A 25,442-nucleotide genomic window follows, 5' to 3' on the forward strand; every position below is an offset into this window, starting at 1 on the left:
AAGGGTGCAACACAATAGAAGGTACTACTGTTCTCTACAGCACCTACGAAAATAAACATACCTGCAAGTAGGAAAAATCCCAGGGTGAAAAAGGAAAGCCTCTTCATTTCTGTTCAGTCCTGTTTACAATCTTTCATGCCTCAGTGAATAATCATTCTTATTGCTGTTTGATACCAACTGAGAAGAAGGTATCAGTGGTTTGCACACATACACAGATGGTGTCATCCCTTACAGGGAGCCCCTGTCCTCTGCAGAGAGATTAGATTTCTGTTAACCGCTCCTTTTACAGTCACTGCTAGTACACTAGTCAAAAGGTACAAACGATGCCAGAAAAGACGCCTTAACTACATTTGTGCATATGCAATACAGTTGAGGATGTTAATAACCTATAACAAAGTTGGAACACATTGGTGATAATCTTACTGACATTCCTCAAAAATAAGTGTTCACATTCTCAATTTATAGTCAAGGGGATTTGTGATGAAATACAGAAATATTCGCACCTTTATTTCTTACACACTTTTAACAATTTAACTTTGATCATATTTTACACTGACCTAGATGGAAAAGCCAGGAGATATTTCACTGAAGAAAAAAAATCAGGGGATTATTAATGACCTTTGGATTCACCCTCTTAATGCAAGCATATATTTGTTGAGATGTTTTTACTGAAAAGCAAAAGAGTCAACCTCATAGTGATCAAGTAGGTCTTTTCCTTCTGGGAACCATACATTTTAACTGCAAGTCATTCAATAGGTCTGAGCTATTTCAGTCAGGACCAAAGTCCAGTTTTCAACATAATGACGTTTCCAGCCCTAGAACGACGCTGCAAGCATAGCTAAAAACTCCACAGCCTTTTATCTTCCACCGCCAGGTGTTATATTGCTGTGGCTGTAAGGTTTGTGTATATTTGAGCATACTCACAAACACACCGTAACTCACCTGAAACCACAACCTCACACTGTCAGACCTTTTCATTATATAGTGCAGCTTAGGTGAAAGCAAATATAATTCCAGGTTTACTTGTCTCCCCCAGTGCAACTCCTCATCACAGTTGCAGTGCAAATATTATGCGAGCAGAGTTATAGCTCTGACCTTCTCATATTGGCTGAACATCCAAGAAGCGAGAGCAGCAATGTGTAACCTCACTTCGGATAATCAACAGGTTTGAGCTGTTGTCACACAGCAAGAGAAGTCCCACATTAAATTCCTGGGCACAGCTTCCTGTGAGTTTATAACTAATCCTCTTATTTCAAAGAAATATAAATAAAGGAAGACCCCAAGACTAAGTCAAACTGTAAACAGTCTTTAAAACGTGTTCATACAAGATGAATTACTGTACTGCCGTCCAGAGGATCCAAACACAGATGGCGGAGGGTTTCTGTTAATCAATAATATAAAGAGGACTAAACTGCTCCTTTCTGGAATGAAATCCCAAAATAAACAAAATTGAAACCTTGAAACCCTAAAATCTTAATAATCAGAACATTTAAAACGCACCATAGGCTGGCACAGACATTTTCAGATGGACAAACACACTATTGGAAATGGTTCAATTCTCGCAAGAGGTATACTCCACAATTTGCACACTAGTTTTGAGTCAAAAATTAGACATTTTCATGGGCATTAAAATGAAAAAAGTCAAAGAATATTAGATTTGTTTTTATTAAATTCAAATCTGAATTTTAAGAAATATACAAAAATATATATATACAAAATATTTTTTAAATGATTGGTAATGTTTTGAATAGCAGTTAATGATCAGTGTTTTAAAAAGAAATTATAAAGAAGAGGAAACAAATTATATGACTACCAGGCCTAGTGCTTTTTAGTGATTAGTCATTCAAGCCTAACACAAAGATAAAAGGACAAACCGCTGAAAACAATTATAAAATATGTCATGGGATGACCTTCATACAGGAGTGCAGGATCTCAAGGCCGTGAAGTTCCCGAAGCTTGTGCATATGTCTGGAATTGAAGAAAGGAGGATGTCAATTGAAAGCACATTGAAAGTATGTTGGTGGGGTGAAATTCAAATGAAACAGCATTTCCTTGTTCCAATTTAGCTTAGATATTTTTAAACCTTGATTGAAGTCAGTCTGTTGTAAATTAACTGCAAATAATTTGGACTCAATCAAAGGGGTGGAAGGAACTGCCTCCAGAACTTTTCTACAATCCGTTTTTTACTTCACTTTTGTGATTAGTTGATGGGAAGAAAATTAATTGACAATGACTTTGACCACGATAACTTCATTTGTATTTGAGAGTCAGCTGTTTGTCTCTATAGTTTCATGTCTTTGGAGAAGCATTTGGGAGATGACAGCTTGGGCTCTGGAAAAATGCCTCTTGCCATTTGTGAACATTTTGTGTCATTAACTGACAAAAATACATTTAGAAATAGTTGGCAGACTAATGGATATTGAAAAAAACACATTACTTTTAACCAGAAAATGTATCCAACAGACAGGAGTGTTGATCGACTAAATGAGCTCAAATTTAAGCTATCAAACAAATGTAGCAATCAGCCTGTCCATCAAGATTTAGCAGCAAAAATAAGTGCAGATATTAATAAAAAAGTGGTCATGTTGTGGATATACTGTCGTTAGAGTAGTCACACAATAGTTAGTAATCGCATGCACAGTGTTGAAGCCATTTTGCCTTTCTGATTTATATTTCTAATGAAATATTATGAAGGTTTGTATATGATGTTTTATTATTCATATCTATTGTTGTTTTTGATTGATGCTGCATACCAATGTAATGACGTCACATAGGCGTGGCCCTTTAACAGGGGACAGGTGGCAGGTGTGGGGATGAGTGGAAGGCAAACAATGTATTAACCGCATGATAGACCGCAGGGGAAATGGGGAAGAGTACCCAAGCTACGCCGTATTATTTTGAATGTTCTGTTTAAAGGTGCTTCGTTCTGTTAAGCATTTTGGTACGTTTTTTCTCTAATTAAAGGCGATAACGGATCTTCAATGTGGATTGTGTGTGTTAATTCTTCTGACCACTCACAACACACAGAATAACTGCAGTAGTCGAAGTGATGACGGTACTTAACAAACGAACTGACAGAATATAAATTCTGTATAATAAACGATATTTGCATACTGACTTTGATATGCAAACACCAATATAATAAATATTTCCGGCTGAGCCAGAAGACGTACATTTGCCTAATGTGTGACCAACTACTTTAAGGCATACCATCACATAGTGTCAATTCAGTGAGACTTATTATCTTGTTCATCAATGCTCCTTCAGGCTAGTTTCTAGAATGTAATCAGCAGCATGTGGTTTATAGAATGAGGTGAGAGGGCACCTGGGCTCAAATCGGCACAGCTTCCCCAGAGCAATCGCTGCATTTTGCCGCACAGCTGTCCTCTTAGTGTCCCCTGCTGCGTGGCGCAGCAGCAGCCGCACAATATCAGTGCCCAGCAGGGTGCTGGCAATTCCCTCCAACTCAAGGAGGTGGGCCAAGCACAAGGCTGCATTTCCTGACACCATCTCATCACAGCTGGAAGCCAGCAAATGACGTAAAATAGACAGTTCTGTGTAAAACAATAAATAAAAAGTAAATGAGAAGAGAAAATGCATTAACAAACACACATGTACTGACATGAAAATGAACCGATATACTGCACACTGCACTGCAGACAAGCAGACACACCCACATTTGCATAATAGGTCAACCCTAAAATGTTATTCATAAACTAATGAATGTCAATCATTCCTCACTTTTATCGGACTGCACCAGCTCCTCCCGGGCTGAGTGACTGGTAGCAGTGCAGAGTGTCAGAGTCTTAATGGCATACTTAGTGGCAGTCTGCCCTGTTCCCTTGGGAGGAAGACAAAGAAACAACAATCACATTAAACATGTTGAACGTAGTTAACCCAGTTAAAAATAAATGCAGTAAACAAATCAAAACTGTGTTTTTTTCATCATGTCTTCTTGTGAATATCGTCATTCTACAAGTTAAGCACGTGTTGATGTATTAATAGACACTAGATTGTATGTTCAGATATGCACCTTCAGCAGCGGGAGCATGATCTGGACCACATTCCCTTGAATAACATGCTGAACGGCTTCAGGGGACTGAGGGAGAACAGTACTCAGCACACCCGCGGATCTCTGAAGGACAAAGACAAATTTGTTGGCATTGGCATTGTTGGAGATTATATTAGAGGAAGAAAAATATAGGAATAAAAGACAGATGAAAATCACGGCAGATAAATAGACAGGGTAGAGAGCATCAACAGAAACGTTTTTTGAGTGAATATAGCTAGCAGACAAAAAACTTAAATGTGTTTAATGTGATTCTCTCTCTAATACCTTCTACCAATCTTTGCCTCACACACAAATGCTCCTCACACCTCCCTTTAAGAAAGCTTAACCTCAATGTATATACTCAAACTGATAACAAAACAGCCAAAATGAAATACTTTGGGCTTTAGGGCTTTAGTGTAGATAATACAATAAAGAGGAAAGTCAAGTCAAGATAAGTAAGTCAAGAAAAGACAAAAACTGAGAAAAACATCAGGAACTTTTTTTTTAAAAAGGTGTTAGGACCAGGTGAAACTGACAAAAAAAAGTTACAGGAACACAGTGTGTGAGCACAAAAATAGAGTGAAAAGGCAGATGGGTGGAAGTGTGGGACTCTGAGGGCATTGTGTAGGCAGTGTGAAACTGCTATAACAACCATTAGCACAGGCCCCAGCACCTGGAGCTTGAGCGTTAATCAACTGTAATGACACATACTGTATATAGGATCCTCTGAATACTGTGGATGGCTGTTACCATCTTTTTGGTGCACATTGCCAATGACTTCACAAGCCCCAAAAGCCCCATTACTCAACGCCGATATATTCTCCAAGTTTCCCTGAGAAGTGTTTAGCTTTTTAAAGATGTATGGAAGTAAGGAAAACAAACTGAATGTTTTCAACATGCATCTTTAGTATCTGTAAAAAACAAGTATTAAAACTTTTCAAACGTTTCTTGTTCCGACACAGCGAAACATATAAACCTAATGGAAGTTATGGTACAGTAAAGCAACGACATACATGACGTGTGAGGTTTTAACCTCTTGCAGTGTAGTGCCAAAGTAACAATAACTCACAGTTATTACTCCTCCATCATTATCCCTCAGTAGGCCCAGGGTGTAGTTGCAGAGTGAAACAGCATGCTCCTAGAAAAAAGGGGACAGAAAAAACAATTTTCAGATAAATTTCACCCCCTTATGTCACACTCCATGTTTCACACACATCATAAATATCCTTTTGTTTAATATTGATGACAGAAATTATGTTTAAAGTGGTGTACAGCGGATGTTCTTTAAAAACATGTCATTCTTTCATTCACGTTGAATGTCAGTCAACTTTATATTAGAAACAGTGTCATAATGTGATCATCGCCCACTTGTTCCTGTTTGCAACCGTAGCATACACCTGCACAACTAAAACTCCACCTGAGGCAAAATTAATAAAGAAAATGTCCCACATGACTTGTCTTACCTGAATGATTGGAGAGGAGACAGTTGAAAGGTTGATGATCAAACCAAGCAGAGGGTAAATGATTTCTTTGTAATCACATGCACTGCATTGCCTCTGCAAAAACAACCAACACATTCTACACTTAATAAAACAATACAGAAAGATTAAAAACTAAACATTAACATTTGAACATATCTAGGCAGTGAGACACTAGATATACATATCTAGTGTCTCACTGCATCATTCAGACCACACTGGTGTTTCCACTCATTGATTTTAACTTTACTATATAGAGAAAAGTCATTGTACTAACAATGGCGACCACAAAAGCCTTCCAACATTCTGGATCATGGGATAAATTGTGACGAATGACATCATCTCGAGCAAGACAGCCGACAGCCGATATCAGTGATGTAAGGACATGCCGATTGGCCTCGCTGATATTTGCCTATCAAATGAAGAAAACACATTTGTTCATTTGCACACACACACAAATTCACACATACATATGTTGAGTGTATAAATCAATATGAAAACTACTTTGTACCTGCACATACAGTACATAGCTTACCAGTAATGTTGTAAATGGCCCAATGACAGAGTCTTTCAACACGTCTCTTAACTGAAGGCAAAATCTGTAAGGACAAATGAAACAATGCTACCATATAAACATAGGAAACAGAGTATATGTATTAGCACTCGCAATTGTACACTGAGATGTAAATATTTTTAACAATCTGAACTGAAATATGTATGTAATTATTCAGCTAATCAACATTTTATCTTGTATCGGTATTGTTTATGTTATTATCCTCGTGTGAATTTGCACTGTCCTGGTTTTCATTCTCACACTGTTGCTGCTTTAAGATCCTGAATTTCCCTACAGGGATACATAAAAGGCCATCTTATCTTATCTTATCTTTTGTAGTGTTATATGTATTGAAAGATGTTTGCAAATGTACAGTGGGGCAAAAAAGTATTTAGTCAGCCACCAATTGTGCAAGTTCTCCCATTTAAAAAGATGAGAGAGGCCTGTCATTTTTATCACAGGTATACCTCAACTATGAGAGACAGAATGAGAAAAAAAAATCCAGAAAATCACATTGTAGGATTTTTAATGAATTAATTTTCAAATCATTGTGGAAAATAAGTATTTGGTCAATAACAAAAGTTCATCTCAATACTTTGTTATATACCCTTTGTTGGCAATGACAGAGGTCAAACGTTTTCTGTAAGTCTTCACAAGGTTTTCACACACTGTTGCTGGTATTTTGGCCCATTCCTCCATGCAGATCTCCTCTAAAGCAGTGATGTTTTGGGGCTGTCGCTGGGCAACACGGACTTTCAACTCCCTCCAAAGATTTTCTATGGGGTTGAGATCTGGAGACTGGCTAAGCCACTCCAGGACCTTGAAATGCTTCTTACGAAGCCACTGCTTCATTGCCCTGGCGGTGTGTTTGGGATCATTGTCATGCTGAAAGACCCAGCCACGCTTCATCTTCAGTGCCCTTGCTGATGGAAGGAGGTTATCACTCAAAATCTCACGATACATGGCCCCATTCATTCTTTCCTTTACACGGATCAGTCGTCCTGGTCCCTTTGCAGAAAAACAGCCCCAAAGCATGATGTTTCCACCCCCATGCTTCACAGTAGGTATGGTGTTCTTTGGATGCAACTCTGCATTCTTTCTCCTCCAAACACGACGAGTTGAGTTTTTACCAAAAAGTTCTATTTTGGTTTCATCTGACCATATGACATTCTCCCAATCCTCTTCTGGATCATCCAAATGCCCTCTAGCAAACTTCCGACGGGCCTGGACATGTACTGGCTTAAGCAGGGGGACACGTCTGGACCTGCAGGATTTAAGTCCCTGGCGGCGTAGTGTGTTACTGATGGTAGCCTCTGTTACTTTGGTCCCAGCTCTCTGCAGGTCATTCACTAGGTCCCCCCGTGTGGTTCTGGGATTTTTGCTCACCGTTCTTGTGATCATTTTGACCCCACGGGGTGAGATCTTGCGTGGAGCCACAGATCGAGGGAGATTAGCAGTGGTCTTGTATGTCTTCCATTTTCTAATAATTGCTCCCACAGTTGATTTCTTCACACCAAGCTGCTTACCTATTGCAGATTCAGTTTTCCCAGCCTGGTGCAGGTCTACAATTTTGTCTCTGGTCTCCTTTGACAGCTCTTTGGTCTTGGCCATAGTGGAGTTTGGAGTATGACTGTTTGAGGTGGTGGACAGGTGTCTTTTATACTGATAACGAGTTCAAAAAGGTGCCATTAATACAGGTAACGAGTGGAGGACAGAGGAGCCTCTTAAAGAAGAAGTTACAGGTCTGTGAGAGCCAGAAATCTTGCTTGTTTGTAGGTGACCAAATACTTATTTTACCGAGGAATTTACCAATTAATTCATTAAAAATCCTACAATGTGATTTCCTGGATTTTTTTTCTCATTCTGTCTCTCATAGTTGAGGTATACCTATGATGAAAATTACAGGCCTCTCTCATCTTTTTAAATGGGAGAACTTGCACAATTGGTGGCTGACTAAATACTTTTTTGCCCCACTGTATATGTAATATGTAAATGTTTTGCCAAATATATTCTATTTTATTTGGGTCCAATATGGAATTTGGATTGGTTGTAAATGATTTACCTCCAAAAGGGATGTGAAAAACCTCAGTAGCATATAATACATTTTTGTTGGGTAACTCTCTTTGAGCTGCAGACAGGGAAATTGATCTTCCCCCTTCACTTCTTGACACCTCGACTTATTTCCTGCTGTGTTGGAGCCTGGGTTTCCCTTTTATGTCTTGTTTTCATGAGGCGCTAGAGAGGAAAACAGGTTGAGAACGGCTTTTTGCCTTGAAGTGACCTTAACCCTTGGATAGCACATGTTGAAATATTAAAGATGCCATACCATTTGTCAGAGGAGCCCTCCTGCATAATGAATAGATGGATTTTAGGGTGCTTCAAATATATGGATACCGTATAATACATGAGGATAATAGACCGCTGGGTCATATCCTGAGTATCTGAAACTATGAATATCCTTTTCCAGTAATAAAATAAATAGTTTGGGTGTTGTGAGTTATTTTGTCGGGCTGTGTATCAGTTATACTTGGTTTCTGCTGCAAAGTTCTCCAGAATCTTGACAGCTGTGTTCTGCTGCTGATGATGCTTTGGCTTCAAGATGCACGCCATGAGGTTCCTCACAAACCTTTAGAGTCAGAGGGGGAGAGACAGAAAAAGAGAGAAAATAAGAACAGAAGAAGACAGGGATGGAAAGAAAAAATCATATAAGGGCGATAAAATGCTAATCAGGAGCAACAGTATAATTCATTTCTGATTTTACTGCAACTCAGATAATATCAGACATAGGATAAGAAATCCCTTTTTTAATCTATAGAAACGATGTACCAGAATAATGATTTATAACATTTCCGATGAAATGGATGTGGCAATTGTACTAACAATGTCAAACATATGGCCCATGGCTGACCTAATGTCTTTCCACAGATTCCGTAAGGGGAACAATGTAAAATGTAAGATAATTTCAATACTTTGAGGCAGGAATAGGTAAATGAAAAAAAACATTGAGTAATTTGGCTCACAAGAAACATGCAGAAAATCTACTATATCTGTCAACACTGTAGCATATGTTTACTCCAGCTATCTTGTTGCTTTTTTCTGTTGCATGTGATGTAAATGTAAATAAATTAATAGTAAATAAATGTCTTACATGTGCCCATTCAGTTTGTCAATAACCAAACGTCTGCCATGTGGCATCTGTGAGTACAAATTTAGTAATGCCAGGCATTCTTCCCGAACTGCAACATGCTCTGATGTTAACAAGTCAACAATGGACTGTCTGATGACTGGGCACGTTATCAACATTTTCTGGTTTTCATCTAAAAACAAAGGGAAAACATGTTATGTACAAAGTATGAGCTCATTGGACACAGTACCCTGTTGTGTTCCCTAAGGAAAAACCACCTAATCTGTAAACAGAATTACACGAAAATTAGGCTGAAGAAACACTTTGTTGTTAATAGGGTATTAACACACAGAGACAAAGACACACACACACACACACACACACACACACACACACACACACACACACACACACACACACACACACACACACACACACACACACACACACACACACACACATACACACACACACACACACAGAGTATCACAGTTGGCACAAAGAGTGGATTTGCTGAAGCCCACACAACTTGTGTGATTCAAAGTGAAAATAAAGGCTTGACAAAAGAAGAAGCTTAGTATAACAGTAACAAGCTGTGCAATAATGACACAGTGCAGCATAATTCTTTCTTTTTTAACTTGATTTCCTGTTAACTCAGTGAGAGCAACTGGCTGCAGAAAGAACTTGGACTGTGCAATTTAATACATACCATTTCCACCACAAACAACCCTCCATAGCTTCAGAGCAGACACACACAACTGCTGGCATCCTGGATCCTTAGTTTCCTGCAAAAGGCAACTGCAGAGAGAAAATAAAGCTCAGGGATCAGTGTTTGATTGGTGTCTTCTTACTGACGTAATACAAATCAAATGCAAATATTACTGTGAAACAATTAAGATATCAATTACAAGCAAGTATGCCTCCACAAACAGAACGTAACACATGACCAAGTTTAAGACACCAGACACATGCAGAAATTTAGCACAATTCATTAGATGCCATCTCATCTCATAAGAATAGGCCTACTATGCCGTTATTTTGAAGAACAACATTAAAGGCAACTATTAAGGCGACAACATTAAAGGCAACTATTAAGGCGACAACATTAAAGGCGACTTTAAAAAAAAAAGAATAAATAACAATGAATAAAATGTTTTTCAGGACAGCTATATAAAGGCGATAGATCAATAAGAATAAACAAAAACTATTTCTTGTGAGCATGCTGTTTCTAATAATGGCTTAATCATCATTATGCACTTTGCATTTGGTTTTTTGAATTTTTCTGATGTTATATGTCTTATAGGAGGAGCTCGGGACTTCATTGCCATTTCTTTACCGTAGCTTATGTGCATATGACATTAAACCCTTTGAATCAAGAATCTTGAATCTTGCCCTACAATTAATCTACATCTCTTGTAGGTACTGTATGTGTCTTAGCAACTTGGCCATCACTCACATGCTACTTGACAAGTCATCAGTTATCCCAGGAAAGGGGTTTGAACTTGACGTCACTTTTGTCTCTGCCCTGAGGAAGATGGAATGTGTTGGCCCAAGCTTACAGAACAATCTCTAATCGTTATACTTGTCACATGTTTTTTAGAATGACATGTTCTGTGAGCGATTGCCCTCACACTTTTTGTTCTTTAATATAATTGTTTCTTAATTTCTTTTTGGTTTACTGTGGTTTCAACACGACAGAACCCCTTGACTTTCATTCAGCTCTAAAAAGCATTTATAAAACAGACAACAATGCACCAGGTGACTTCAATGTGACATGGTTCACAAAGGTTTTACTTAGTTGCATCTGGTTTACAGCAGCATACTTTATGGCTATTGTACTGCAATATCGGTGCACTTTATTTTTTGTAACTAGAATATAATTTCAATGATAACAATGAACAAAACAGAAAATGTGTGTTAGTTAATAATAATCTTTCTGATCTGATTTGAAGGGACTTGTAATTGATATCATGTGCAAAACACCCTCTTTTTCAGGGACAAAACAGAGGGCTTCTGTTCATGCTAGTGCTCATCTCAATCTTCAATGTGATCAGCTTTTCAGTTTTGGCCGTTATCACAGAAACTAAAGAGAGGGAGGGAGAAGATGGAAAATGATCTCTCTAGTTTAGGCCATTATTGTGTCTGTATGCGCTGGTCTCTGGGTCCATCTGTCACAGCTCCACTGAAAACTGACAGCTACAGTACTTCTCTCCCTCTGGTCTCCTTACCTCCTCACTGTGTCATTGCTGCTGATGATACTGAAGCCATTGTTCAGTCTGAAAAGGGTCTGGCCTGTACCTGATAAAGAGAACAGTAGATAGTGTGAGAATACAAAAAACTGTATATCAGCACCAAGTAGAAGAACACACCTCTCGTTTTGTAAAGCTTGCCTTGTTCAGTGATTTAGAGACATGGGTTGGAGAGAAAATAATAAATAAAATATGTTGAGAGAGTATGGTATAATGAGGAATATTGTATTTTCCACTTGAAATGATTTGTAGTCTACTAAAGTACAGCAGGACAGTTAGGGAGCAGTGTAGGGGTGAAATCCTGTAATGTCAGCCCTGCTGAGATCCTTTCAGTTCTGAGTTATGTAAGGTTACCCTTTCCCATTGAATGGCACTGTGAGACAGGCATTATATCTTTGACGGTACATTTTTATTCATCTAAATCATGAAGAAAGATGGATCAGATGAGAAGTGTTTGCTATTCTGCGGTGGACAGCTAGTGAAAAGGAATAAGGCATTTTAAGGTTAAAGCAAAAATAGAGGGTTAGCAATACACAGGGATGTGGGTTTTATACAGCTTTCTGGTTTACTGAGTGTCACGCTTCAAGCCTGACTTGGTCAATTCCATCAGTCTTGGCTGTGTGGTCAAATTACCTGAAGACGTACACAACTTGTTCAAGAGCATCCATGAGGTGGAGCATTGCAGAGTAACTATATTACAACTTCTTTAGGAGCTGAAATATAATAAAGATGAATAGTCCTGAGGGGGCTTTTGACCTTGAGGAACTGTTGGTTGTTTCACAAATGCTGCAATTTTTCAAATTCATTTCTGAGGTCAAAAAATTAAAAAAAATGTAAGAAGCAAACAGAAGAGGGGTGGACGACCTGGAGGAGAGCAGCTGCTTCCCGTCTACAATGGCCCCTTTTTTATACAGTAGAGGACTTAGTAAACAGATATCCTGCAATGTCCTTTACCCAAAATATTTACCACTAGCACAAGATATACATTTTGTTTTCCATGAGGAGAAGAAATTAAGATGAGAGGGCTTTTTCTGATGCAGCACTGTGCTAGTTTTAAGCCAAGGTTTGACATGATTTGCCATCTGCAACCATTTCCACACATTATGCTGCAGTATGGAATGTGTTCTCTCTTGTTTTAGTGTTACTTTGATACACATTTGCATCGTGGACCAATAATCTTTTTCAACTAGGTTTTAGAAGCAGTTTTTTCGAGATCGGAATTGTGCAAGACATTCTGGCACTTATTTTGACAACTCTATTGACATCCTGAAATATTTATAAGCACTGATAATACCATCTACAAAGCCAACAGAAAGGAACCATCACTCTGATCATCATTCTGACAGGGTTATGTGCAGCTAATGCTACTGAGGTTAAGGAATGGACACCTGCGATCACATGTGTCCATTAAATTGCACCCGAGACAGCCCCAGAAGGCTTAATAGTGTGTGCTGTCATCTTGTCAACAACCCCTCTCTGTACCTGCTGCGTACAGAAATACTACTAACATTGCCTACTCAATCCTGCCCTTAGACTATGTCGATATCTTAATGTCAGGCATTTCCTTTTAAATGTTCATTATGTTTTACAACACCACTTAACTGGTGGAACAACTTAACTTGCTAGCTCAGAGCGGCCCACTCAGCAGTTCGGCAGCCAAAGTATATGATCATATTTACACCAAAGGGAGGTCTAAATCTGCTAGGTAAGATACTTACAAAACAGTTCACAAAACCAATGCTATCAGCAGACCCACCTGCAGATTGTTTTCCCCAACAGTTATTGCCAGAAAGTAGACAAATGTCTTGCTCTAATAATGGAATAAATATACAAAATGTGTTGTTTTGCACAATAGTATTTATGCAGCTGTTAAAGTGTCCTGTTATAGTGTTACATTGTGTTGTTGTATATAGACCTACCCTTTGCAAAGTGGCTTGCCACACTAGCCACCTCTGGGGTTTTGCTCTTTCGGTATGGCGTATAGTCTATATTGGAAATTTGCTCACCGTGACAAGCAAATGGAGTGTGAAGAGAATCAGTGATGGACAGCATTAAGTCTCTCCCTCTGTTCAATTGCAATAGTTATAATAATAATAATCAGTTTCTGCAGCCCTGCTTGACCTGATCACATGCCGTTTGCTGTGAGTGCTTGACTACAAACACTTTTTCTGGCTCATCTTTGTTCTTACCATTTGAGCCATATAATCGGGAAATACAGTAGGTGATGCAGTGAAAGAGAAAGAAGATTAAAAGAGAAGGCTAAATATAATGCGCAAAACTCTCAAAATAACACTCACAGTCAGTAACTGCTAGTGACAGCGTCTCAATTCCTCCACAGTAGAACATGGGATTCTGGCCAAGCCGAGACAACTCCTCCAGCAGCTGGGGCACTCTTATGGCATTCGTCTCACCCATGACAAAATCTTGCATTGCATTTATCTCCTGACTCTGTCTCTCCTCTTCCAAATCAACCTGGTCCAGGTACTCTGCGTGGAGAAAATGGATTCAAACGCAGACACTGAGCGTTTACTGTCACAGAAAAGAGTGAAGTGGAAGCCTCATTGTATCGCAAAAGTTACCCAGAGACAACCGCCCCACATTCATATTGCCAGCAACTGTACATGACTAACTGAGACAAGAAGATCTGTAGTATCGGAAATGTATTTGTCGCTACATAAGACAATAGCAAAGAGACTAAGATACAGTGCATTCTGTGGGATAAAGTAAAGTTGATCTTCAATAACATTTAGCTCAATGTGTACAAAAAAGAGCTGGATGGATTGGCAGTAGTGTGGCATTAATGTTTAGGATGTGTCAAAGCCTTCAAAATAAAAGGCTGCAGTCAGTGAGACCACAACGATGACAACCAACTCACCAACAAGACCAATCTCAACTAAGTGTTGTTTGAATAAAATCATGGAATAATAATGAAACTGTATCATGGTAATAAACATAAATGTGATACAATATTGTATTAATGGGTAGTCATGTTACATAGCCAAAGAAGGCAGGCATCACAAAGGACTTGAATATATTAAAGATGTCCTTAACTGACCCCTGAAACCCCCTTTACCTTTCACCTTTTTCTCCCTCGTAGGTTCAATCTCCACAATCTTTTCAAAGCATTTTCTGGCCTGAAAAGAGAAGAATTTAGTTTATCGCTGTGGTGTGCTTCACTTCTAAAGCTATGGAAATCAATATGATTCTGGTGACTCCAAAATATTACAGTATCTCAACACAGTCCAATACATATGATGCAACTATAGTTGTTTTATTACCAGATATCAATATTAAATTCAAGGCTTTCCTGTAAACGAATTAAAAAGCCTAGAAAAATAGATTTTGCAGAGGATTGCTTTGAGGCTAGGCTGCGTGTGTGCAACCTATTTAATTTAAAATTCCTATTAACCTTCTTTATACCAGGCAAACCATTTTCATTATGAAGGCATGTTCCTGCTATAGTTAGATGAGATTTTATCTGTAGACAATAGCAATGTGTAAGAAGCAGGAGTGATTAGATGCAGTGACAGATAATCAAACTCACCTCATTATATTTCTTTGATGCCAGATGTGCTTTGCCCATGTGGAGGTAAGCCTTAATGCACCCCTCATTACACTGACAGTGAGAAAATGGTGATGGGAAAGCATTAGTTGAAGGAACACATCTACAGGTACATAATGGGGATCTAATGCGTCTGTGTTTATACCACTAACACAATAAGAGGTTAATGTTCAGTGTGACCTTCAGAAATACCCTCTATTCCAGAAATGTGTTTAAATGATAGAGTTCCCGATAGATTTATTACATTTAAGACTTTTTAATGCCACTGGTAATTAAATGTAAGACCCATTTTTACGAATGCCTGGATCTGAGTGAAGTTAAATGTAAAAGGCATTTGGCAAATTGTCAAAGAAAATAGATATTACCAATTATTTTGCGCTGTTCATTATTAAAACCAAAAGAAGGCTTTATTTTTCAATGACTTTTCAAGGATGATAAAAATCCAGTTGCTTTATAGAGCATACATCCAAAACTACAGTAATAATTATTCATTGTCAAATTGTGTTTGGCTCGAGTGAACTCAGGACAACATAACTCCATGCCACTCGGCTATTTCGGGGTTTTTTTCCTCCCACATACCTACTCTGAGCTCCAAGCATGACTGACGAAAAAAGACGCGTCAGATGACACTTTGACGAATGAGGCAGCGATTGACTGAACCCAGTTTCTAGCTAGGCCTTACCTTCAGGGCCGATTCACAGTCACTGATGGCCTCCTTGTACTTCCCCAGCTTGATGTACGCCTAAGTAGGACAAGGCATCAAAAACAGAAAAAATATCAACCTTGCCACACAGTAAATGTGATTAGCAGTGTAACATTGTTTCGTTATGCTGGGTCTTTGGAGCCAAGCATATTGTTTCTACAATTAACTTTTCTGCATACGGCCATCATCACATCCAAAAGGAAATACCTTCAGTGAACCAGAAATATTTCTCATTATGGCATATTGTTAGGCAGACTCATTCTGATTTCTTCGTCTTTTAACTCATACATTTGAAACAAAGGAAATACATGGATATAGATATTCACTTGTGCTCGGTTGGTGTACAATGGCTGCATGTCCCGTAGTTCGTCCAAGCCATCACTGTAATACTTCACAGCAGTTTTATAGTCTTCTTGAGCATAAGCTTCGTTCCCCTTGTCTTTGAGTGCTGCAGTGACAAAAACGGTAAAACATTTCAACTGATGTATTTCTAGTGAAACAGAGCAGTAGATTCAAGAAACTGTTCATCTCCAACAGCATCTTTAACAGAGAATCACTTACCGTGTGCCTTGTTTGCTTTTGCAATTCTCCGTAAGCTCCTGTCTTCAGCATCTCTCTCCATAATCCTCATGAAATTGTCTGGGGAATAAGAAGGAAAACATGAGTGCCAGAACACAGAAAGAGTAAACATATAAATATATTTGTCATTGGCAATACTTAAGTTTGGACACACATTTCAGAGTTTTGCTACACATTTTAAATAAGCAAAATCCGAACATCAATGAAAGTAGAATCAAAGATGTTTCATAGAAAAAGAAAAGTCATCACTCAACGTTGGTGACTTTATCACTCAGGGAAAAAAGTTCTCCGAATGACATATTGCTCAAAGTTCAAAGCAATGAATATTAGTTGAAGGTTAAGTGTTTTAATTGTTATGCATTTGCATCTCTTATCAATTTTCTCGGCTATTGATGAGTTAATTTAGTTGATTTGATGATTTTTTTTTTTTACTTAATTCTTTAAAGGCAAATGAGAAAAAAAATGTCTGGCCATCGTTTTCCAATTCTCATCTAAATTGTTTTCTCTCTTCCATTTAGAGTTCAGAAGAGGTGAAAACCTTTCGAAGTTCCGTATTTATTTTTCTATTTGTGAAATAAAGTGGTTTGTCGGGATCATTTTAAAATGTTCCTTATTATTTCTGCCTATAAAAACAGCTGGGAAATCATTTTGGCCACCAGAGTGCACCCATTAGAAAAGAGATTACTAGAGGTTTTTTTCAACCTTGCCTCTCAGGGCTTCTGTACATGCTATATGGAACACCACATTAGAAGAGTGGGCTTGAATAGGATGTGTAATGGGCCATTCTACCGAATTGGTTCAAAGTGCAGTCCCTCAACAAGACAAAACAATTAAGTCTTCAGACAAAGATATTTACTAAGAACATGTTATGGTTTATTTAATCCCAAGGCATTAAATGAGATAGTGATAAGCTAAATATATACAAAATCATCATTTATAGGGTACTTTATATTGGGAAGTTGCTGTCCCCAACCCTGACATCTAAATTTCAATTTCTGTAAATAACACTTAAAACAATTTTAAGAATTTTTTCAATGGTGTGATTACAAATATCTTTATGATTACGTTTAAACAGAAGTTGAAATATTTAGAATTATTGTGGGTTTAATCTTTAAATTAAAAAACTATACTCAAAAAATCATGTCCCCAGTTTTCATGTCACTACCGAAACACAAGAGTTTTAGTCCATTGGCTGAGCCTGGTTTTTAGCCACACCCCCTGCATTTTGGATTGGGAAGTGTTACAGCATCTCAGACCTTCATGGCTGAATGGTAAGTAGCAGAATCCCATACTTTTTATATAAATGTGTTCCAAAGTCTGAAAATCGGCGTGTAACCATAAGAATTGTCACTACCAAACACATATTCTCTTCAATTAAGAGAACGTTTTGGGGTTTTATGCAAAATATTATGTTTTTATGAGTGTACCCCTCTTCAAAGACATGTATGCTAGCCATGTGCTTGCTAGCATTCTTTAGTTATGCTCAAAGTTAGCTAGAATTGTCACTACCGAAACTGTCACTACCGAAACATATGGTAAAGTTTCGGTAGTGACATAATCATTTTGGTAGTGACAAAATTGAATGGTAAGAAGTATTTCAATCCCATCATTTTAAAATAATTGTGTTGTGTGGACTAAATGGTAAACATGTAGATAATGCTGATTTCTATCTGAAATTGTTCAGGGGAGAACCAAAATGCCAAAACAAATGAGAAAAAGTGGAGCAGAGAGGCTGAGAGATACAAGAAAAGAGTGAGGGATGATCCAGTGAAACACGAAGAATATTTAAGGAAGGAAAGAGAAAGAAATAGGAAACGAAGAGAATAGGGAAAGTTGAAATGTATCAGCGATTTGTCCAACAGGGAGCAAAGGAAGGTCAGGAAATCATGGAGGAAAAGACAGCAAAAGCACAGGGTGTTGGCGAAAAGACAGAGCGAGATGGAGACATTTTGTAGGGCTTCAACACCACCAAGCACTTCTAGCAAGGCTGATCAGACACCAGAGAATAGACCTGCAGACAAGAGAAGGAGAAGGGCAAAAACCTCTAACTACAGAAAATGACAGAAACTAGAGCAGAAGGTCAAAGACGTGCAGCGAAGAGAAGCAAAATTTTAAAAAAGATGTCAGAGGTTAAAATTGAGGTTGACATCAGACAAGTCATATTGTTCCCCAAGAACAAAAACTAATAATGATGTAAAGCAGCACAGAGTTCCTGCTCATATTAGAACAACTCTGCTATTTCACAACACACTTATGCACCAAATGGAGAAAAAACACAAGTCTGTCAACTATAAACAAAAGCATACATTTAGAAGAGCTGTCTCAGATAGGTTTCTCAGAAAATACAAACTTGTAAATTTGCTCAGAAAAACAGTAGGTATCTGCAACAAAGTCTACAACAAGACTGTAGACAAGCCACAGTCCAGGTTCAACTATCAGAGAAGTGGAAATAAAAAGACCATGGACATAGTCAAGATGTTCTTAAGTCGAGATGACAATAGTCGGGCATCAGCGGGGAAGAATGAAACAATCACAAGATTCAAAAAGAAGAAACAAAAGAGGTTCCTCTCTGACTCAATGCTGAATTTGCATCAGAAGTTGATGCTGGGGATGCCTCATTTGAAGCTGTCCTATTCGCTTTTCTGCAGGATAAAACCTTTTTGGATTGTTGCCCCAAACATCAACAACAGGGAGACATGTTTCTGCAAATTGCATGACAATGCCCAAATGAAAGCAGACAGGCTCAAGCACCTTGGCATTATTAACTCATCAAGCTTGAGCAAAGTTGCTGAGGAGTTGTGCTATACCACTCAGGCTAAAGCTTGCATGTACAGGGAATGTCTCTCTTGTAAGAACAAGTCTCTCACACACACCACAAGTACTGGTACATCAGGAACAGAAGCCACATGGTGGTACCAGTGGCTCACGAAAAAAGATTATGAAAAAGAAAAGGACGGAGAAAGACAGAAGATCACTGTGACAAAAACGGTCAAACAGAGATGTGAGGGCAGCCCGCAACTCCTTTTGGAAGATTTTGAGAGAGAAATGAAAGCCAAAGTGTGCAAGCACCTCTTCAACATCCATCACCAATACACACAGCTACAATCCCTGCACAGATCTCTGAAAGAAGACGAAGCTATTCTTCACATTGACTATGCAGAAAACTGGCAGTGCAAATATGCAAAGGAGGTGCAGCAAGTCCATTTTGGAGCATCACACAGGCAGACTACACTGCACAATGATGTTGTGTACACCTCAGATTGTACACTGACATTCTGTGCATTGTCACCTTCCATGAAGCATGATCCTCCTGCCATTTGGGCTCAGCTTAAACCAGTTCTTCAGTTTCTGAAGGAGAACCATCCGAGGATCCAAAAGCTCTTTTTCATCAGTGATGGGCCGACCATGCAATATTGAGGAAAGAAGAACTTCTATCTCTTGAGCACCATTCCTTTCCAGATGGGATTAACCGCTGTAAACTGGAGTTTCCTGGAAGCTGGTCACGGGAAAGGGCCTGCTGATGGCGTTGGAGCCACCATGAAGAGAACCGCTGATTCACAGGTAGCCAGGGGTACTGACATACCCACAGCCAAAGTCCTCTATGACACACTCGTTCCTCTCACCAAAGTCAAGCTCCTCTACGTGGAGGAAGACCAGATAAACAGAGTAAACACTCTCCTGCCAAATGAGCTGACCACCATCAAAGGTACACTGAGTATTCATCAAGTAATCTGTAATCTGTGAATGGATCAGACATACTAGCAATGATTGAAGCTACATGAAGACCACTTGCTTCCAGTTTCATCCTGATAGTTCCCTGTTACATTTACACGTGTGTGTGTGTGAAATTTGTGTTCATGATCAGTTAATTCATTCAGATAATTTTCCCTTGATAATGTAATGTTGGTACTTTAAATGGTTCTGGATGAACCATTGTTATGTCTTCAAAAATGAAATAATTCTATCGACCACAAAACATTTGTGTTTGTAATATTCCCAACCTAAGGCATGTTATGAGTTAAGATTAAGCAATAAGGTTGAGGAAATATGATACAACCTTGCAAACAAAATACTGTGGTCACTACCAAAACAGTGCAGTCACTACCAAAACAGTGCCTTCACTACCAAAACAGTGCCTTCACTACCAAAACACTGGATGTTTCGTAAAAAATAAAGTGATTTCAGTTATCAACTAAAATGTTATGATACTGATTGGTTTAAAGTATGGTCAATTTCATCAATCATCAACTCTGGAATCAAAATGATCAGTATTACGCATGTTACAAAGAAATACTGCATTTAGATTTTGATGACTTGTATAAATTGAACTTTGAAATTTGGTAAAAAATTCATTTTCATTTATTTAATTGTGAAAACCTTCAAGAAATATTTGTTAAAATATTCTTTAGAGGAGGGAAGTAAACACAATCTTAACAGATAAATAATAATATTGTTTTACTATAGTGTATTACTTTGTTTCGGTAGTGACAATTTTTGGGAGAGGAAAAATATTCCAAAACAGTCTGAAAGTAAAATATAAAAATGGACTGTTCTTTTACTAAATATGTGTACTTTAGATATGGTATAATATATATATAGTCAAAGTTTTGGGAATAAAACATACATTTCAAACATTTTCCCAACCTGACTTTGAACCAATTCGGTAGAATGGCCCGTATACAAGTGAAATATTGTGAAAAAAGTAATACCTGCTATTAAGATAATCACAGCAACTTCTCTGCGCTACACGCTAACCTAGAGCTGGCTCCTGTTTGCATGGCTTCCCCCACATTTTCCAATACCTTTCTATCGTGTTTTGCCGTTGTGGCCTAAACAATCAATACTATAAATCTCCTATCCACCAATCATTTTAAGAAGTCTCCAAACAAACACACCAACACAAACATATCAATCATGTCCAATGAGTCCAATGATTAATTTCCTCTATTACACAGCAATACCCTTGTCATCATGAAAACTCAAACTACTTCATGTTTAATGAACAACAATCAGAATAATGTTTGAAAATCATAACAGATACATAGAGAGTCTACTGTATTTATTCTCGTATCTTTTGGGCTCTAAACTATTCTTGCAATGCACAGCGTGGACATACATGTTAGCATAAACATTAAAGTCAAACCCAGGGAAAAACAAATAACCTACACACCTGGACGTTCATTCTGCAGGCCCTGTAAAACAGGAGAAGTTTGATGAAAAGATTTTCACAAAAGTATTTAAAAAGCTCAAAGTATTTACAACAAACATAAGTTATACACATAATGAAAAACCTACTAAATAAATAAAATAACAATTAAAAATACAAAGACAAAAAATAATGGGCCAGGACAGTTTCAAGAGGAACCAGCTCAAGATGTACTGTATTAAAGGAGACAAGGTTTTATTGAAAGGGATTATATTTTCCTTTCAGGTTGAAGACAGTTGTTCCAGGTTAGGGTGGTGTAATTCCAATTCCAATTTCCAATAAAATAAGAGAAGCAGCCAATATGTTGGATGGGCTTATGTACAGGCTCCATCGCTTTCAAGGCTATCATGCATGTTTGTCAAAAAAGAAAAAAGGTTCAAGAAAAATGGACCAGGAGTATAATATAGGATGCCACTATCATACCTATTACGGTGAATAACTTACTTACAAGAGCTTGCCAGGAAAACTGAGATAAGAGAAGATAAATGAAATGTTGTCAAGTTTAAGGAAACATCAGTTTGTTTTCTTAATTGATGGATCAGCAAGTTATCTCCAGCTATTCATTCCAGCTACAAGAAATGGAAACATTTGGGGGTGTTTTTTTTTTTATAGGTTATTATGCTTTGGTTTTACTGTTCAGGCCCACTTGAGATCATATTGGGCTGTATGTGACCCATGTGTTAGGGCGACATTAACTGCAACTGTATTCGGGTTTCTTTGTTTGTATGTCTTACCAAGGAAGGCTGAAACGGTGTGTTTGTGTTGATTGTAGTCTTGTTGACTTTTGTCCTGCAGGGCTCATCAAACTCAGCGATGTATCCATCTGCTGTCTCTATTGCTTTTTGCTGGATTGCAACATCAGAGGACTTGAGATCCTTAACTAGCTCACCTTAAAATAATGAATGATACTGTTATACTGTGCCTTCACACAATTGTTTTATAATTATCAAAATCACATGTGTCATAGGAACAAGTCAATTTGATATGCTTTGTGTACCAAAAATGGTCATTTTTACCTGATTTAAGCTTCATACTATTAATATAGTTACATGTTGTCATCTAACCACGTTCATATGTGACAATATACAAATTGCCGTACACAAATAATGTCACAACTTTCCTACAACTTAATATGTGTACAAAAGACTATTAATACAAAAGAGAAAATACTATATTGTATACTTGATATGTGCAGAAGTCAAACATTTGTCTTTGGCTCTCATGTGTATTAAAAAACGTTTACATTAAAAGTTACACAATGTACATACTCAAAAGTAAGGGGTGAATCAGGGTAAAATAAATAAATATAAAATGAATGCGTGCTGAGTTAGCAATCTGACTTAAAAAAGTTAAATCAATAACGTATAAAAAAGTGGCAATTTAATGTCTAAGGTTTAGCTTCATTAAATCCAAGGACTTTCTGAACCACTGACACAACAGCGAGTTGGTAGCATACTGTTTCTATATTACCTGCTTTGTGAAACAATGCATATCGAATCTGCCATTAAGCGTCAAAATATCACTAGGGCCTGGCTCAATTTGTGGCATTTGCAAGCAGTGGCAAGTACTTCCGGTGGCAGCTGCAGATGCCACTACTTTCCCTGCAGATGCCACTAGCTACCAAGGATGCCAGTAGGCTACTTGCCGATGGCTGCTGAAGGGGAATTATCACTCGCCTAGGCAAACGAATGTTTAAGGTAGTTGCCACGGAAATGCTGCTGTTTTAACACTTATTTATCGTCGGAAATGTCTCAGTCAAGCAGAAGGCGCTTTCTCTGTGGAAAGTGTAGGCTAATATCTATAATAATAATTGATTATAATATATGTGTTTTCATATTTCATAATAAAATGTTGCTAATCATGTGTTTTAAGTACCTTACTGTTTAATATGTACATCTAAACCATTATTACAGTATGTGTACTACAGTAAATGTACGTAACGTAAAGTAGTGGCATCTGTATTGGCATCGGCTGCTACCACTGGATACCGAGTCAAACTAGCTGCACTTTTACCAGCATTGATAACACTTTTGTGCATCAATAATTATGATCACTAGCTACCACAGATGCCTCGGAAAGTAGTGGCATCTGCAGCTGCCACCGGAAGTACTTGCCACTGGTTGCAAATGCCACAAAATGCGCTTGCTCTCACCCCAAAATATTCGGTAAATTAACACATGCAATCGAACACCTGTCTGTTTAGTTAGTTTTAGCTTAAGAATGACCATCATTTTGCTACCTTGGATTCTGGCACATGATAACGCCGTGTTACCTGTTCCGATTATGCTAGTAACGTTATAGCATTTACTAAGGTTAATCCATATTGTACTTACTTATTTGGTCAACATTCTTCAAAAAACTTTCAAAGTCTTCAAGTTTGTCCATGATGCGTTTGCTCTTTCCAGCCTACTTATGTAATTTAATAAGATTGGTAGCTTTATCTTATGTATTACAATTAGCAAACACTGAGTTTAGCCTACTACTTCTCACACCGTCAATGTGTCAGCGTTCGGTTACCTTGGTGACGTGATGCCTTCACAGAAGCTCGTAAGAGATAGCACATCCAATTGTTGTTTTGCCACAGGCTACGACGTAGAAGATAATACGTAAAATAAATAAAACTTAAGTCAGTGGATGTGTTCTCACTAACCAGTATATTACAGAACGAAGTATGATGAACAAAACAGGATTTGTTTTAAAAGCTTGCCATACAAGCATATCATCATCACAGAAGTAGCCGATCCATATTTTATGTGATCTTCATGACAGCACACAAAGGCAGCATTTCTCACTAAGAATTTGAGTGTTCATGTTTTTCACTCAATCAAAAACTACGTAGCTTCAAATGTATTGTTTATGAATCAATATACATGAATGTATTGCTGCCATTGGGCCTATACTATTATATTGTGTTGATTAGACTTAAGTGATTCAGAGGCTCCCTTTCCCTGCATATGTTGTGCTTCCATACTGTGCCGTGAGCTCAGTCGAACTGGCCAAAGATATCTCCTCAACACTTCAATGAACCTGATTTTGAAGTGACTATCTTGATATGTGAGCATCCTACACCCTATACAATAGATCAACACTGCCTCCCTGTGGTTAAAGACACTAAAAGAGTCAGCTATTCAAAATACTTCTAATACAGCTGTAATAAGACTAATACATATGGCTGAAAGCTTTCTTGTAAGGGTCCATGTATTTTTAATTGCATCCTTCAACCAAGGAAATTGCAAAAAACCATCAAATGGGATTTGTTGTTTTGTTGATAAATGGGTTAATGTACAGTGCAGCTATAGCTTGCTGGGCTGTGGTTTTAGAAGAATAGATCAAATGTCCCCCCTTTCTAATTGCAAACACAAAGTAAAGATTTGGTCAACATGTACATGCTTTAGTAACCTTACAAATGTGTGCAAGCTTTATGTACCAAGTTAATACCAAACAGTAATACTTGTTATTACAGTAACTTTTATGGTCATTTTGAACTTTCTTCTTTTCAAGTAAACCATAACGTCAATGAAACTGTCTTGGATGTTTACCATATTTTACATGATTTAATAATTAAAAGTGGATTTTTCTCCCAGTTTTTAGAGAAAAACTCCATAACTAAAGATGTGTACAGCTTTCAGAAAAATGCAAGCCCTCACAAACACAGTGAGGAATTAACAGTGGACAACATCATTAAGCAAAACTGGACTCTGTTAAGTGTCCTAAGCTGGAGCACTGACTTCATCTTTTAAAGGTCATCGAACAAAGGCTCCCAGCTATCCAGTCAACGACCACAAACAGTGAACCTCTTTATCTTCAAATGAGGATAAAAATATTCCGGGGACCCAACATTCTGAGCATCCTAGCTTGCCATTCACTTTGATTTGTTGTTGAAATATTAAGGTGCAGGTCAACACAGATCACAGCCTGACACTTAGAAAGACATGAT

The 25,442-nt window shown here is 38.0% G+C and overlaps 1 protein-coding gene across 1 annotated transcript; it reads right to left on the reverse strand.

Annotated features, from left to right (window-relative positions):
- Nucleotides 1-1,740: 1,740 nt before the first annotated feature.
- ttc12 (tetratricopeptide repeat domain 12) lies at nt 1,741-24,009 on the reverse strand. The gene is made up of 21 exons (XM_063907534.1): nt 23,839-24,009; nt 22,240-22,394; nt 21,470-21,491; nt 16,282-16,359; nt 16,047-16,168; nt 15,700-15,759; nt 15,000-15,071; nt 14,529-14,589; nt 13,753-13,941; nt 11,435-11,504; nt 9,916-10,004; nt 9,231-9,399; nt 8,610-8,708; nt 6,065-6,128; nt 5,807-5,941; nt 5,515-5,607; nt 5,121-5,189; nt 4,034-4,135; nt 3,742-3,841; nt 3,326-3,554; nt 1,741-1,968 (listed from the first exon to the last, which is right to left on the reverse strand). The coding sequence occupies exons 1-21, from the start codon at nt 23,888-23,890 to the stop codon at nt 1,899-1,901; spliced, it is 2,100 nt and encodes a 699-aa protein (XP_063763604.1). The 5' UTR covers nt 23,891-24,009; the 3' UTR covers nt 1,741-1,898.
- Between the last annotated feature and the right edge of the window lie 1,433 nt (nt 24,010-25,442).

This window comes from Eleginops maclovinus, chromosome 18 (assembly GCF_036324505.1).
Source record: "Eleginops maclovinus isolate JMC-PN-2008 ecotype Puerto Natales chromosome 18, JC_Emac_rtc_rv5, whole genome shotgun sequence".
Taxonomy (NCBI): domain Eukaryota; kingdom Metazoa; phylum Chordata; class Actinopteri; order Perciformes; family Eleginopidae; genus Eleginops; species Eleginops maclovinus.

What these genes read in the sequence shown, in the direction of transcription:
- ttc12 (XM_063907534.1), bottom strand. Translation starts at nt 23,890, where the DNA reads ATGGACAAACTTGAAGACTTTGAAAGTTTTTTGAAGAATGTTGACCAA. An exon ending in CATCAAAGAAATATAATGAG is followed by an intron (nt 14,590 to 14,999) that starts GTGAGTTTGATT and finishes TTCTCTTTTCAG; the next exon opens with GCCAGAAAATGCTTTGAAAA. An exon ending in ATGATGGAGGAGTAATAACT is followed by an intron (nt 4,136 to 5,120) that starts GTGAGTTATTGT and finishes TTTGTCCTTCAG; the next exon opens with AGATCCGCGGGTGTGCTGAG.